The sequence below is a fragment of the Vanacampus margaritifer genome, chromosome 2, assembly GCF_051991255.1.
Source record: "Vanacampus margaritifer isolate UIUO_Vmar chromosome 2, RoL_Vmar_1.0, whole genome shotgun sequence".
Classification (NCBI taxonomy): Eukaryota; Metazoa; Chordata; class Actinopteri; order Syngnathiformes; family Syngnathidae; genus Vanacampus; species Vanacampus margaritifer.
In genome coordinates, this window is record NC_135433.1 from 8,903,751 (window position 1) to 8,919,815 (window position 16,065).

The 16,065-nt window shown below is 38.7% G+C and overlaps 2 protein-coding genes across 2 annotated transcripts; both read left to right on the plus strand.

The window, feature by feature from the left end:
* Window positions 1-12,896, plus strand: cnn2 (calponin 2). The gene is made up of 7 exons (XM_077557668.1): window positions 1-166; window positions 4,885-5,006; window positions 5,102-5,168; window positions 7,799-7,936; window positions 8,785-8,901; window positions 10,145-10,291; window positions 11,514-12,896. Exons 1-7 carry the CDS (start codon window positions 113-115, stop codon window positions 11,811-11,813), a joined length of 945 nt encoding a protein of 314 aa, XP_077413794.1. The 5' UTR covers window positions 1-112; the 3' UTR covers window positions 11,814-12,896.
* An 872-nt stretch (window positions 12,897-13,768) lies between these two features.
* rps15 (ribosomal protein S15) lies at window positions 13,769-15,899 on the plus strand. Its single transcript, XM_077559788.1, has 4 exons — window positions 13,769-13,849; window positions 14,183-14,268; window positions 15,245-15,479; window positions 15,736-15,899. The coding sequence occupies exons 1-4, from the start codon at window positions 13,847-13,849 to the stop codon at window positions 15,847-15,849; spliced, it is 438 nt and encodes a 145-aa protein (XP_077415914.1). The 5' UTR covers window positions 13,769-13,846; the 3' UTR covers window positions 15,850-15,899.
* The last annotated feature ends 166 nt before the right edge of the window (window positions 15,900-16,065 follow it).

The window sequence follows — 16,065 nt, forward strand, 5'->3', positions numbered from 1 at the left end:
TAAGAGAAAGGAAGTATTTAGTCCAACCTCCGGCCACTGCCAAGTTATTTTCCTCACTTTTAAAATTGTAAACGGCTTGTTTTCGACTCCGTTTGACACATAAAACCTCACAATGAGCTTCAACAGAGGTCCCTCTTACGGCTTAAGCGCGGAAGTCAGAAACAAGGTAGGTAAAGTTTTTTTCCTCTTTTATTTCTGTAAAAATGAAACGGTGTAAGTTGCATGAAAGTTTTAGCACATTTTAGTCTTTTTGCGCTTTTCTCGGTACGCAGGTCTGCGTAGCCTCCATTTTGATGCGCCCCTTTAGTTGAGGTGGATGGGAAACGAAAGTCTACACGTCATTTAAAAAGTATTGGATTAAAAACAAAACACAAAAACGTAACTTGCTAAAGTCGATGTTTGAGTATGTTGCAAAAAAAAAGATGCCCTAACGAGTTAGATAATGCCGCATTCATAAGTAGTACTCTTAAAAAATAAATAAAAACAAGTCGCTCAGGAGTGTGTACAAAGCAAGACTTTGGGCGTTGTCTCACTGGCAAAGAAGTGTAGTTGTGGCAGATTTAAAATCACTTTGGAGCCTCTCTGCAAACTTGCACGTCCGCATTGTGACCCACATTAGCGCATAATGTAATTGGCCCATTAGAGCCGAACAGTTATGCGTCTGTACTCATTAAATGTCACATTTTAATGTACACTTCCATTACTTTTAAAAGTACTGTTATTTACTTTTCTTGGTGAACCCATTCTCTCCCACTACATTTTTCTTTTTTCTTCTTTTTGTGTGTGTGTGTGTGGGGGGGGGTTCGGGCTGGGCCTGGGCCCATGCATTTCAATGAAGGCCCAGTGTGGAATGTGTCTCCCAAATGACCTTGCTTGTTGGAAACTTTCGGAGAGAAATGGTGCGTTTGTGTGGAGAAAGTGTGCAAAAGTCCCCCTCTGAGCATCCGGATCCACTTAAAATACCAAAGCCGAAGCCGGAGATAAAATTTCTTTACCACAGTCACAGTATGTTCGATGTTTTTACTGCATAATTCTGTTTACTCCTTTATTATAGAGCAGTAAAATACTAATAATATACTCTTGGCATTTTATATAGGTAGACAGTCAGATAGATAGAAAAAGTGGATGAGATCGATACTGTAGATGTAATAGATCAATTTAGTAGATATGAATAATAGACAAATACTAGATAATAGGGGTGGGAATCTTTGAATGTCTCACGATTGGATTCAGATTTTTGGGTCTGCGGTTCGATTCAGAATAGATTTTCGATTAAGAACGATTTTTGATTCAAAATGATTTGATTGACAATGATTTTTGCTTCAATCTATAGATGTGCAAGGAATTGTAATGATCTACTCCAGTCTGACTCGCTAATGCTAATTAGCGCGCTACTCGCGGCACTTTTATCACTCAAAAGAACGGCTCCACGCTGCAAAAAAACTACTTTTATTGGAATAACTTGATCGTGACTTTTTCCTTCTACTCTCTAATGTGGCTACAACTTAACAGTGTATTAGACCGCATGGAACCACACTGCCCCTAAGTGGTCAAACCGGGTACAACATGAATAGCGCTCCAAATAAAGGCACACACAGACAAAGGCAAGACAGTATAAAATAATTTAAATAAAATCGATTTGGGGACATTTCAAATCGATTCTGAATCGTACTAAATGAGAATCGATTATTATTATTTTTGGCACACCCCATGTAGATAATATACATCAATAAGGTCTATACCACACTATTCATCCTGTGAGGGAAATTGAATTGCCATAGCCACAATATTCACATATACACAACTATGATATAGAAACAACAACAACAAAGTAAAAACAAACACAGTACGGCATTGAGGAGGAATTCAAAGAAATTTAAACGTAATGTGGGGGCAGGAAGGGGGCTAAAGAAGTGAATGTGGTTATTATACAGTGCTGTTATTTTTTTTTTCCAGACTGACCCACAATAGTTTAAAATCCACGACATAGAAAGACCATTAAAAAAAAAAAAAAGTGTTACCGCTCCTACAAACTTTCAACATTGCAAGCATAAAATGTTTTCAAAATAATATTGTTTGATCTTTGTTTTGGATTTGTGCCCTGAAGAGGCGGGGCCTGGTGGACTGACGTCTGTGTGTGAGTGTCTGTGTGTGAGCTGTTGCAAACATCAGCTCTTGTGGGAGTGTGCTCAATGTGTTCATTGGCTCTCCTTTGTCTCAAGCCATGTCCAACACATGAGCAATACGCACAGTTTATAAAGCAAGTGCATTTGTGCATTGTTTATGTAAGAGAAAATAAGTTGTGTCCCCCGCAAATTTGTTCAGACGCTCAAAAGTCAAAGTGTTTAGTAAGTTAACAGCGCAAACTTAAGTATATAAATAAAGTGACCTTCGTATTAATTCATGATTCATTCAGAGACCTTTAAACTGCATGCAACCTTGAAGGGAGGAGCCCGAAACTGCTGACTTTGGTATTTCCTGCCATCAATGACGTAGCAGTTGCGCTCTAAAATGTCAGGAATTCACCTCCTCCAAACTCCCCCTCTACCTTCTTTTTTTTCTCCCCCCCTCCCCCCAAGCCAACTCTTGACAATTTTCCAATAGCATCCAAACGCTATTAGGAGCCAGGTTCATCTGCACGGCTGCGGGTTCGCATTCCTCACATTCAACATGTCTCTGGAAATCTCATCTGTAGGGCTCTTTGAGGGCAATTAAAAGAGCCAATGTTTGTTTTCTTATTAGGGGATTAGCGAATAACGAGGATGTAATTTCGGCATTCCTGAAGCGTGGCGTCTGGAAGCCAAGCAGATTTTGCGTGTGGTTATTTTCTGGCTCACTCTCTCCTTTCCTTTGGGTCGAGATTGACAGCTTGTTTTATCCTTGGGGTGGGGGTGGGGAGAAGAAAAGGATACCTGTTCTACTTTTATAATGCTTCTCTTGAATGGCTCCCTTATGGCTACGCAACGCGTTTCGTTTCCATCATGGAGAATGGAAAACTTAAAAACAAAGCTTTGTGCGCACCCTCTCCTCTTTCCTTTTACTTGGGGGAGAGTTTAGCTGTTTAGTAAACAGGATATCCTTTTTTTTTTTGTGAGGGGCTGTGTGTCAGCGTCACCTTTTTATTTATGAGTGTAAAAAAAAAAGTATAGTGCTCAACAATTCATCTAGTTCAAATCAACATAATGAATGTAATAGAATGTGATTTTCAAACTGCATAGGCCACAATTAGGGAAATAAATAAATACAGTTTTTGCTTTTTTTTTTGGGTCAGTCAGTTTTGGCTTAATTTTAACTCATTCACTCCCAGCCATTTTCACTGAAGCAACTCCCTTCGCTCCCGTCTGCTTTACTGGATTTTGACTGATTTTGCAAGGCCCACAGAATATTGTGTTCTATTCCTATAAAAACATGGAACCTACCAACAAGAAGAAAAAAAAAGTTTATAGTCTCTTCTTTCATCAGGAAAAAAAAGTATATTTGTGTCTGTTTCCGTTTTGCAGCAATTTGCATTAGATCATTGGTAAGTTTCGTCATTATTCACAAACCTGTTGAAAACACTGAGGAAAAGAGCTTGTTGCAACATGGCCCTGGTTATACAAGTACTCTGCTGTCACCTGCTGGCCGTTTTTTGTAACACCTACCATTTTTTTAAGCGACCTTTAAAGGTCAGAAGCTGCATCAAAGCCTTCTGTATGCTCTATCATTTAAAAAAACAAAACACACACATTAAAAAACATATAATAATGTTTTTTGGGAGTGAATGACAAAGTATTAAAAAACATATTTATACGTATAATGTTATATGTGACCTCACTAGTCTAAACATGACATTCTGATTAATATAAAATTTTCGGAATATGAGTTATGACGGAAAATCCAGCTGTTTTTGTCCATCTCATGGGCGGCCAATTTGTTGAGTGCAGATGACATCAATGCTGCTCAGGGCCCAGGCAACAACCAATCAGAGCTCACCTGTTTTGTGAAGCTCCGCTGTGATTGGTTGTTACCTGAGACTTGATCAATTGTGATGTCATCTTCAGTCGACAGCAAATAGCAAAATGGCCGCCCCTGAGATGGATAAAAACGGCTGGATTTTGCTGCTTAACTCGTATTCCACTAATATTAACCAGAATGCCATATTTAGTGGGGCTGCATAGAACATAATATTATTGTCAAAAAAAGTTTTAGGGGTTGACTTCCCCTTTAATGTGTATATGTATATTTCATTGGTGTCTAGATAAGTTCGGTGCTTAAGAAGTGTAGTCCACATGTTTACATTGTTTAATGAAATTGAAGTGTTTTGAGTTATGGTTGTAATCTGATTGATGACTTACTGATTTATTTTTGGGGTAAAAATGTTGTCATAGTAAATGCTTAAAACTTGAAGTCAAATAAACCGTTTTTTTTTTAAATATTAATTAATGATTCATTTGACTTTGTTTTATCGCAAGACCAAAACATTTATGTCAAATAAATCTGATATTGTTTGTTGCAATACTGATTAATTTATTGCTTGTTTGTTGAAATACTACATGGGAAGAAGACATTGAACAAATAATTGCATATTCAGTCGCAATCTTGAAGTGGGGGAGGGGGCTCACGATTAGTTTATTTTTCAAAATTGTTCAGCCCTGAAAAAAGAGACACAAAGTACTGTTTATATACACTGTAAGTGAGGCAAAGGGAAATGGAGTCATAATAAACTTCACCAACATAAGATATGTGCTTTGTTATCACGCTTTTAGTGCGGCAAAAGCATCTTTATGACTTCGCCCTGACTTTGGCAGTCAGCTCGGTCATGACGACTATTTTAAAATAGCGGGGGGGGGGGGGGGTCACTTCCCAAGGAATTCTAATGGCCTCTTGACCCGTCTTCCTGGACAGATTGCAATGAAATACGACCTCCAGAAGGAGGAGGAGCTGAGGATCTGGATCGAGGAGCTGACCGGCGAGTCCATTGGCTCCGACTTCCACAATGGCCTCAAAAATGGAGTCATTCTGTGCCAGTAAGCGGAGAAAGCAGAGAAAACCTCCTTTTGCCGTCGTCATCGTCTTTGGAGACACTTCAAACACATTTCTGTTCTCTCTCTCTCTCTCTCAGGCTTATTAACAATCTCCGGCCCGGTTCTGTGAAAACAATCAACCGCTCGGCACTCAACTGGCACCAGGTGAGTGCGTGAATGAGGCATTCTTATATTAACGAGGGTGTGGAAATGTTGATGGTGTTAATTATATAATTATGTCTTGCGATACTTGTACTAGATACTCGATGCAAAAAAAAAAAAGTCATAACCCGTGTTTTGGTAGGGATTTAAATAGCTTCACCAATTTAGTTTGTAGCAATATTTTTAATGACTATTTTACATTTTTATTCTATACTGGCAAAGCATGCTTATTTGTCACTCCAAGTTGAAGTTAATTATAAAAAGAGAATTCAACATTGTTCATTTCAATAACAAAAGTGTTCAGCCAACCCATATGACATCATCTAATGAAAAATTGCTTAATGCTAACATACAGCTAACGTTAACAATGGGAATTACCATAGATGGGCCAATGGATATTAGCATATCAGGGGTAAATATTGTTTTTTAAATAAGTCAAAAGTCCATTTATTTTGTTTAGTCAGGCTGCATGTGATGTAATATTCAAAACAAAATGTCCCTCTCCTTATAATGGAAGTCAACCCCCCAAAAAATGTTAACAATATGTTTTATGTAGCCACGTCACAGTTGCTCAGGTGTCAGGTAACACCCAATCACAGCGCGAGATTGGTCGTTGTCTGAGCCCTGAGCAAATGTGATGTCATCATCAGTCGACAGTAAGTGGACACCCCCTGAGGTGGATAAAAACGACTGCATTTTGCCGCATAACTCGTATTCCACAAATTTAATATTAATCAGAATGTCATGTTTAGACTAGTAAGGTCCCATAACATATTACTGTCAAGAAATGTTTAAGGTTGACTTCCCCTTTAAAAAAAAACTAGAATAAAACTTAATTTATATTTTTGGCGTGAAAAAAAAGATTTTATTAAAACAAAAATACTTTAAAATAAACACAAATTTCGGTCTTTAACTCTTTGACTGGCAGACGTTTTCAGAAACGGGATGTCGCCAGTGCCAGCCGATTTAAGCATTTTGACTGATCTTTCAAGGTCCACAGAAAATGTTGTGTTTGGACTATGGAAACACACATACTACCAAATGAAAGATTGAACTCTCATCTTTCATCAGAATTTTTTTTTTCTACCTTATTCCGTTCTTCAGTAATCAACAATAGAAAATGGTTAGTTTCACCCAAATGCTCTGTTTTGAAATAAAAAGCGGAGAAAAATAACTTTTTGTGAAACGATGTTATTTCATGCACTCTAGTGAATTCTACACTTCTTTTTGTCCATGAATGATGCCACAAACACCTAAATAGTGCTTTACTTCTGTAAAACACTATCACCAACAATGAAAAAGTGTTTTTTGATTGCAAAATGCGTTTATTTCCATTCAACAGTGTAACAATTTGACAAAACAATTTGGCAAACTATTTACAAATGTGTGCAACTGTGGTACTATTTACAATTATGTGGATGTTTCAAATACAGTTTTTCTTTTTGTAACACTGCCCTGCGTGCAAGGAGACGGAGCAGGATTTGCACAACACATTCGTTTCACTTCGATTGTCCGTTTCGCGTGCAGACGTTACACTTTCTTGACGGCCTTTTTTTCCGGGGAATAGCAAGTAGCAGACTGTACCCACTCCTCCGATGACTATGCATTGGACTCGGGGCACTCTTCGTCGTCCGATTGAACGTCCGCCTGATCGTGCTCGGTTGTGCTCCGCGTTTTCCGGTGTTAGCATCGCTAGCCCGTGAACCTTTATGACGTCGTCATAGCTGCCGCGTCAGCGCTTCCAACTTCGGCGTCAACCTCGGAGTCACCATCATCATCGATGATGATCATCGTCGTCATCAATGTGCTCTTAAGCGTTGGTCGATGCTTTTCGTCTTTGAAAAAAAATGCTCGAGCTTGAGCTGCTTGCAACCGGTCGCCATGTTCTCTTCCCTTCCCCAGCCATTGTCCCCTCTAGCTCCGCCTCACGTCTTCTACTGACGCCTACCCAATCTTGTCAAAAGAGAGTCATTGCTGCCATCTAGGGGCCAAAAATAGTCATTAGGCTAACTAGATCTGCTTGAAACTTTCACCACAGCTGGCCAAGGCTTTCCTCCACCCATTTCCCCCCAAAAAAAAATAAAAAATTGGAGAACGTCTTTTAACGTCCTTGGCGGCCCTCCGTAGGTTTTTACTAAACGTCATTTAATGTTTTTGGCAGTCAAAGAGTTATTCAGGATCAAATATAGCTTGGGAAGTGAAATCAAATGTCTGAATACAATTGCAAATATCTTTCAAAAATGCTTTTAAGTTATCACCATTTCTGCAGTTAACATTAGTTCCTCTTTTCTGCTCTTATTCTGAAAGACCAAGATACTTCGGTGGCAGAGTGCCACTGACTTGGTGATCGATACACTGTAACTGTCACTAATTAACATGAGATAAAATGCTAAAAATAAAAGTAACGTTTCTAATGCTAACAAGGCACTCACAGTACGCATGTATTTCACTACTCACTTCGTCATGAATGCTAAACGTCGGCCGCCGTAATGTCGCCAGCCAGCCAAATGAAATGGAAAGCTCAAATAATAAATCTACAAACAAACACAAAATGAATAAGTAAGGCACCTAAATTAGAGATAAACGTCTTCCACACTACACTCTAATCTCCATTCGTTCCTTTTTATTTTCAGCTCGAAAACTTGACCAACTTCATCACGGCCATCAAAGCGTACGGCCTGAAGCCCCATGACACCTTTGAGGCCAACGACGTGTTCGAGAACGGCAACAAGACGCAGTTACAGACCACGCTGCTGGCTCTGGCCAGCATGGTGAGTGGCGGTGTTTTGTGAAATGCTGTGTCACGGTCACATGTTTGGTTCTCGGGAGTGCGTGTGTGTACGTGTTCTGTCAAGAGGCTGTGTTGAGAATCATTCACTCACTTTTTTTTTAAGGATTTTCGTAGTGTGGAAGCGGACCATACAGTTCTCATCAGTTAAACGAAAAATTGTTTTCGAACATTGATTACTCATTGCTGTTGCATACTTTGAATGGGTTTATTGTATGAATCGCTTTGACAACTGTGTGATTGGTATATACTTGGCAAAAAAAACAAAAGAATGAGGTTGGCCAAATCTGTCGGGATGCGGCATCAAGGCTGAAAAACAAACTGAAACGAGATAGCTAGTAGTCACCCAAATTCCACACTCCCAGTTGAACTTAACTGTAAAACGGACATAAAACAAAGCCGAATCATACATCATATATGTAAATACCAAAACGTTCAACCAAACTATGTAAGTTCATCTCATGAAAGTCGTTTGATTTAATGCGGGAAATTAGCATAGATGTTACAGCAATGCAAACCAACATCATACAACAATACTCACAGGCATACATTGTCTTTTTTTTTTCTTCCCAGTGGTAACAATCACTGTTACTGGAGTTAACGATGAACTCTGTTATAGCGACAAACCACCGCATAATTGTTTTAAGATGAGTGTATTTTACAAAATGAATACGAACAAAGCAGTTTATGAGAACTTGTACGATAACTCCCATTGCTCCTCTCATCAGTCTGATATTTTCTCCTTTCTTTTTTTTTCTGTATGATTACAATCCCCCACCCACCGGTATTTCGTGCCGACTGACTCACTATGACCTTGTTGTGTCTGTGCAGGCCAAGACCAACGGCACCCAGTCACGGGTCGACATTGGCGTGAAATATGCAGACAAGCAGAGGAGGACATTTGATGATGAGAAAATGAAGGCTGGACAGTGTGTTATCGGCCTCCAGGTACACATCTGTTTAAGACTCTAACAAACTGATTTTTTTTTCTCCCCCAGTTGTAGCGACAAAGGATGTAAGAAGTTATTTATATAAATTAAAAAAAAAAAAAAAACTTTCACAAACAATTCTGATGAAATAGCAAAAGATCCTGGTTTGTGTGTGTATAATCTACATCAGTGATTCCCGCCCACACACAGAAATTATCCAATTTCACTTAATTGGTCCAAAGATTGTTGTTTATTTACTACATATAATGCGTCTTTGTTCTTCTGTCTATGCTAGTGGCATATATAAAGTGTAGTATAAGTACCACATTGTACCCTCTAGTGATACAGGATTGAATCACTTCACAAGTACTGTTGAGTTTTTGACTTGCAATAGAAATAAAATAAACTTTTCAAACTCTCTCTCCAAAAAAAATTAAAAATTAAAAAAACTTTTTCGGAATAAAACATTTCCTGTTTGCGATGAACACTTAGGCCTAGTCTGTGCTATTGTATTTTAATGTTCACTTATAAATTTAGGAAATTATACATATACCTATTGAAAGTATATAAATTTAATTTGGGCATGGGAAAAAATATATATATTTATTTATTTATATATATATTGCCAGAATGTTACAAAGAGAACAAAAATACAGAAAAATGGCTTATGTTTTCATTCGTGTCACCCAAAGAGCTGTTCCCTGTTTTTTTTTTTTTTTATACTTGGGATAACCAAAATATTAGCCAGAGCTGTTCTATAACAATACAGTTCCATACTACTGCAATCATAATACTAAATCAATTCAGATATGAGTTACTGAGAATTGAGGTGGAAAATACTTATGTTGGATTCTCTGAGATGGAAAAGACGGCCATATTGTTACATCATGGCTGGGTATGAATCGACAACACCGTGTTGAAGCTGTAAAACGTTCCCTGTTGAATGTTGTTTATGTGGCTACACGGGTGAAACGCTTGTGAAAGCACAGTTTGCCATGATCTCATGCCAGCGCATACTTGTCTGTCAGAGCTGCTCATTGTTCTGCTTCTTAAGGCTCTCTTTGTTTTTATTACTGCGTTTGTCGCAAAGAAGCATGTAAGATGAATGGGGGGGGGGGGCTCTGCCAACTTGACGTGTCATGACACCTGACCGACATTTTTACAGGAGACATTTATTTTTGCCCTTTTTAGGTCAATGGGGGGGCATTCATCATTTCTTATTTGTGTATTTTTATGTTTGTCCTTTTTTTTTTTTTTTTTAGATGGGGACCAACAAGTGTGCAAGCCAGGCAGGTATGAATGCGTATGGCACCAGGAGGCATTTGTATGACCACAAAAGTCAAATGCTGGCCCCTATGGACAACACTACCATCAGCCTGCAAATGGGAACCAACAAGGGGGCAAGCCAGGTATGAGAAGATGCAGTTGCTTTATATTGGACAAAAAAAAAAAAACAATTCAACATTCCAACTAGATTGTAAGAAGGCCAAGCGGAATCGAAGCTTCGCAGTGATCTTTTTTTTAATTATTTTTTTCACGGACTATTACTGCAGATTTGGCCAACACGCTGTGTAGAAAAAAAGTTGCTGAGATGGCGGCGAGCCATGAGGAAGAATTCATGATAGACGAGAATGTCCAATGTTTTAATTTCACACTGAAAGAAGCTTAAGTACAATGTGTTGAATGCAAAGCAGAATTAGCAGCATGTTGCTAACACAAAGGTGTCATTGTTAGCTAATTCAGTATAGCCTACCATAGCTAGTTAGAATGTTTTTTTGCGCAAACGGTAACAAAACGAGCACATTAATACACAAGCTGCTCTGGGTTTAATTGCAACGCAGACTGGCTAACGGTTGGCTACTTAACAGCCATCCGCTAGCATGAGCTCACAACAACCAACTTGTACACTTGTCATTTGCTGACACCCACGTCACTCACCAAGCCAGCCCCACCTTATATTGCCAGACACTCAATTGCAAATATTATAATATAGACTGTGAGGATGGTTGATCACGTTGTTGTTCAATAATCACACACACAAGCAATTTGTTATAATTGCTATTTCCACATGCATTTACTTGGAGTAGGTCAGTCAAGACAATGCTATGAAATGAAGATAATATAAATATATAAAATAATAATAAAATAAAAATTCTTATCTTAATGGAATAAATTAATATACTGTAATTTTACGGGGAAAAGTTGATTTTTTTAATAATTTTTTATGAAAGTATTTGGAAGAATTTTTATTAACTTTTTAATTAACTTGAATAATACGCACATTTTCGCTATTTGCGGGCTAGCCGGGCATCTACCCCCAATTTATTTTACAAATATAGGTCAGTGCTGTTTGGTCGGGAGAGAAGGTTCAGCTTTGGAAAGTTTTTTTTTTCTTCCAACTTGTCATAAAATGAAGCTGCAATTGGAAAATGCTCCTTGGGGCTGTCATTCCTCTGCCATGACCTATCAGTGTCATGTTGAGTCTTGTATAAGTGATGTGGCAACTTTTTTCTTGGGGGGGGGGGGGGGAGATATGAAACGCACACTTGTCATCAGTGAGCAACACGATGAAGGAAATGGAAAAAAATGACACTGGAGTTCTTGAAAGCTTACTGATGCCTTTCTTTTCAGGCTGGAATGACGGCGCCGGGGACAAGACGCGCCATTTACGACTGTAAACTGGCCACGGACAAGTGCGACAACAGCACCATGTCCCTCCAGATGGGCTACAGCCAGGGAGCCAATCAGAGCGGCCAGAACTTTGGCCTGGGCCGGCAGATCTATGACGCCAAATACTGTGCCAAGGGCGGTGAAGTCACGGATGAAACGGATGGAGCAAGCGGCGCCTACATCCCAGACTACCAAGATGAAGGTTACCAGGGTTACCAAGAGGAGGAGCAGGTGTACAGGGAAGATGGGACTGATTACTAGAGGGATGAGGAAGAGGAAGAAGAAGAAGTTTGGCAAGGTGGAAGAGAGATTGTGTAAACCGAGGCATGCCATGCAAAAAAAAAAAAAAGGAAAAAGGAAGAAAAAAAACTTACGGCAGATGTTTTTAGTTTTATATCTAAAGGATGTTGCACCTTTTGCAGGTCATATCCTTGTAGTATTCAAGTTTCTCTTACCCCACAGTTGTTATGTTACGCATATCAAAATGAACTGTATTTGTGTCATTTTAGTTTTTGATCTGAAAAGTGACTACAAAAAGCCAAGTCATTTGGCTGTTTGTATGTAGTTTTGTATCCCAGGGAGCTTATTTTTGTTTTCCCTCTTATCTATGTGCCAAATTTCCTTTTCTCCAGTGCTTGACTAACATTTTAGTTGTTTTTAGGGAGATTTTAAGGGCACCGTATATTACTTGGAAATGTGTACTTTTTAGATGAAAATACCCACACGTCAAATTTGAATCGCAGGGAATTGTGTTTTACTGACAAATAAGGACTTTTGTTCACACAGTTTCAGTTTGCGTTTCTTATTTTACAGTACAGTATACATTTTCATTGACTGCATAACCGGTCCAACTTGTCTAACAGAAGAAAGGGGCGGGGATTAAACAAACAATCCATTTTTTTGAACATTCCAACTATGAATACTGGATTATTATTTTTTTTTTTTAATATGAAGTAAATCATTCATTTTACATTGGTTGATGTGTAAACCAATTACTCAATTCTGTTTATTATTTATACATATGAATCGAATCGGGCTTGTTTTTCTACGACTTTTGAATAACATTTGTAGTACCATGCTTATTTTTATTTTACCTCCAGAGTTATTGCTGCCGATGGAAAAACAAGGTTGACCCATAAACGTAACCTGCTAATTTATTAGGTACACCTAGACGAACAACTCTTAATTGGATTTTAATGTTTTAGTTCATCTGAGAGAATATGAGCATCATAATCGCTGTTCATTGGGTTATTATGCTGCTTTTTAGTTTTATCTACGTGTACAGGATAAATTAGCAAGTGTAGTTGTTTTTGTGTATACAATGTAATAAATATGTATTCATTATCTGGTGTGGTTTGGTGTTGTGTCCACGTCAAATTTTGCACGCTTCTCTGATAATAGTGTTTACTGTAAAGTCCTTCCTCATGAAACTGATACATAATTAGGGGAAGTTATCATTTTTATCAGAAGTGACTAGCAAGTCATTTTTGTTTTTGCAGCTGTACTGTGACATTCTGATTATTGTTTTTAGTCATCACCACCAATGGGTTACAGTATTGAAACGTCTACACTGTGCCAGATATGTCATTTGAAAGAACTTAAAATCTGGACGAGGATCACGAAATTTGACTGTAAACCTCAATCTAATTAAATGTCTTATTTTAATATAAAAGACAAATATAACTGGAGTGTGACATGACTGTAATTTTCATTTATTTGAAAACGCAGTTACTTTTATCTTTGATCAATAACTTTCTACTTCAAATTCCATAGATTATACACTCATGAGGAATATTCGGTTGTCAGCAACATTCACTCAGATAGCAGATACAATCATATGAATAAAAAATCGACTTAAGTAGAAAGAAAAATCAGATAATGCATGTTGGTATATAGCAAATAATAAATAGTCTTCTAATGCTACTCTAACATTTCGATTATTAATTAGTGCCAAGTAGAAAATATTCTCAACATAATTACGCAATTCTTAATTGCAATACAGCATAGCCATCAGAGTGTATGAAACTGTTGCTGTCCAAAATGCGTATACAAAAAAGTTCTATATTGCATATTGAAACTTGATAGAGACATATAACAGGAAAAACTTTCAATAAATCTTACTTTTTATTTTTTACTTATTGACTGCGCTGTCAACTTTGTTTATAGAACTTTGCTGCCACCTGCCGGTTGGTGGGGATTTGCCCCGGAAAAAGACAGCCGGATGTGAGTGAAATCGCGCGATATGAGGACGAACGAGATTTCAAGGTTCCCTTTCCCCCTAAACTCTCGGCAAGATGGTAGGTGCTAACTCACCGCTAAGCTTTTAAACACCATCTAAATGCATCTAACCTCCTCTAACTGTGTTCAGGGCAAACGAACGTACCGTTTGATTATTTGGCGATTTTAAGAGCTTGCCAGTCATAAATGTTGATCATTCCTATCAGCGAAGTGTTTTTACTGGCTGTATGGTTGCGGGACTGGCTATGCTAGGCTAAATGCTAGCTGCGGTCGTACGTAATGATTCCGTGTGAAGTGTCTGTTTGGTTTGGAGACTGTCTATACCTTTATGTCGTACATAAGTCTTATCAATGATTATTTTTCATTTATAATGTCCGTGTTTGCTTCTCTAGGCGGATGCAGAGATCAAGAAGAAGCGTACCTTCAGGAAATTCACCTATAGGGGTGTTGATCTGGACCAGCTCCTGGACATGTCCTAGTAAGTTGGACACTGCAAGGACTTTTCTGTAGTGCGTGTCCAAGTCAAGAGACCTGACTGAGATGCCAGGCTTGCTCGCTAGAGTTTTTTTTTTTTTTTTGCTTTGACATATAGGCAAACATTTTAGCGTAGATGGGTGGTGGCAACAAACTCAACTCGCTTCATGACAAGCAACGATTTGACAGATTGAATAATTCAACAACAAAACAAGAGGCCAATTGCGTGCATCAAGCTGTTTGCTGTTCCCGGTTGAAGTGTGCTGTCAGACAAAACAAAGTGGATGTATGCTTTTAAATAATCACAACTTTGTGTTACATATGTCTGGTAGCCTAATGCTAACACACAGACTGATTAGCCAGACTAGCATCAGTTTTGCTTGTTAACTCACAAGGTTTTTAGTTTATTAACAGTCTTGGCATGGCTGTGGAAAATTTTACTTTTTCCTCACTTCACTGGCTCAGTACTTAAGGCATCTATTCCCCCCCTGAATGGTTTGATATCCCACGACACATTAGATGCCGCACAGCGATTTATTTTATTTTTTAGTGAGCCAACTGTGTTTGACATTATCATACATTTTATTTTCACCAATATCTTTATTGCACAGGATCAAAATATAACATCTTGTGGCTGGAACAGATTAAGTTTCATTTCAGTGGCAAACATTACTACAGTTTACTAGAATATTCCAGTATGCTGCTGTGTGCTGCCCAGCCGGCCCGCCATTATTTTAATAACGTGCTACTTTTTAGGCGGCATCTTAGGGTGGTATGGAAAGGACCTAAAAATGTGTGAGCAGGTGTGAATAAAGTGAAATTTTCCATGATAATTACTAGGTTCTGCAGGTAATGTACAAATGTTGAGTCACAAATTGTTGAAGGTTCACCGTAATTGAGTTTCTTTATTTTTGTCAGTGTAAAAATCCCTCTCCTCTGCTTAAAAATAAATCTCACCCCATCACTCTCCCCCTGTGTAGCGAGCAGCTGATGCAGCTGTACTGCGCCCGCCAGCGGAGGAGGCTGAATCGCGGCTTGCGTCGTAAGCAGCAGTCCCTCCTGAAGCGTCTGCGCAAGGCCAAGAAGGAAGCGCCGCCCATGGAAAAGCCCGAGGTGGTGAAGACCCACCTGCGGGACATGGTCATCCTGCCCGAGATGGTCGGCTCCATGGTTGGCGTCTACAATGGAAAGACCTTCAACCAGGTTGAAATCAAAGTGAGTTTCTGGCGACCAGCGACGGTCAAATGCTTATAACTGATTGTGCGGTCATTGTTTAGTTGTCTGTACTTATATTTTAATTATGTATTGATTGTGCAACACAGTGATGTCAGAATTTGCAAATTTTTTACTATCAACTCTGCTCAAATTATATTGTACAGTAGTCCAACGTGGAAAACCATCATTCACAATTGTTTGTCCTTGAAATAAGATATTTGTCATATTACTAAATAAAGCTGTTTTTCCTCCACAGCCTGAGATGTGTGGCCACTACTTGGGCGAGTTCTCCATCACCTACAAGCCAGTCAAGCACGGTCGCCCTGGTATTGGAGCCACACACTCTTCCCGTTTCATCCCCCTCAAGTAAAATGGCTGTCCACTTTGTATAAATAAAAACAAAAATGGATACTCCAACAATACTTGTCTGCTTGACTTTTTCATTCATAAGTGTTAATCGAGGATTCCGCAATCTTTCTTGAGAAATATTTACTTGCTTAAAAAGACATTTTGGAACTGACATATTTTGCATATCGTGGGAGATGTTGACACAAAGCGAAGCAAGAATCATGAATCTGCATAAAAT

Coding starts and splice junctions, on each gene's coding strand:
- cnn2 (XM_077557668.1), top strand. CDS start 113: ATGAGCTTCAACAGAGGTCCCTCTTACGGCTTAAGCGCGGAAGTCAGA. Junction 167..4,884: donor GCGCGGAAGTCAGAAACAAG/GTAGGTAAAGTT, acceptor CTTCCTGGACAG/ATTGCAATGAAATACGACCT. Junction 7,937..8,784: donor TGCTGGCTCTGGCCAGCATG/GTGAGTGGCGGT, acceptor GTGTCTGTGCAG/GCCAAGACCAACGGCACCCA.
- rps15 (XM_077559788.1), top strand. Junction 14,269..15,244: donor CAGCTCCTGGACATGTCCTA/GTAAGTTGGACA, acceptor CCCCCTGTGTAG/CGAGCAGCTGATGCAGCTGT. Junction 15,480..15,735: donor TCAACCAGGTTGAAATCAAA/GTGAGTTTCTGG, acceptor TTTCCTCCACAG/CCTGAGATGTGTGGCCACTA.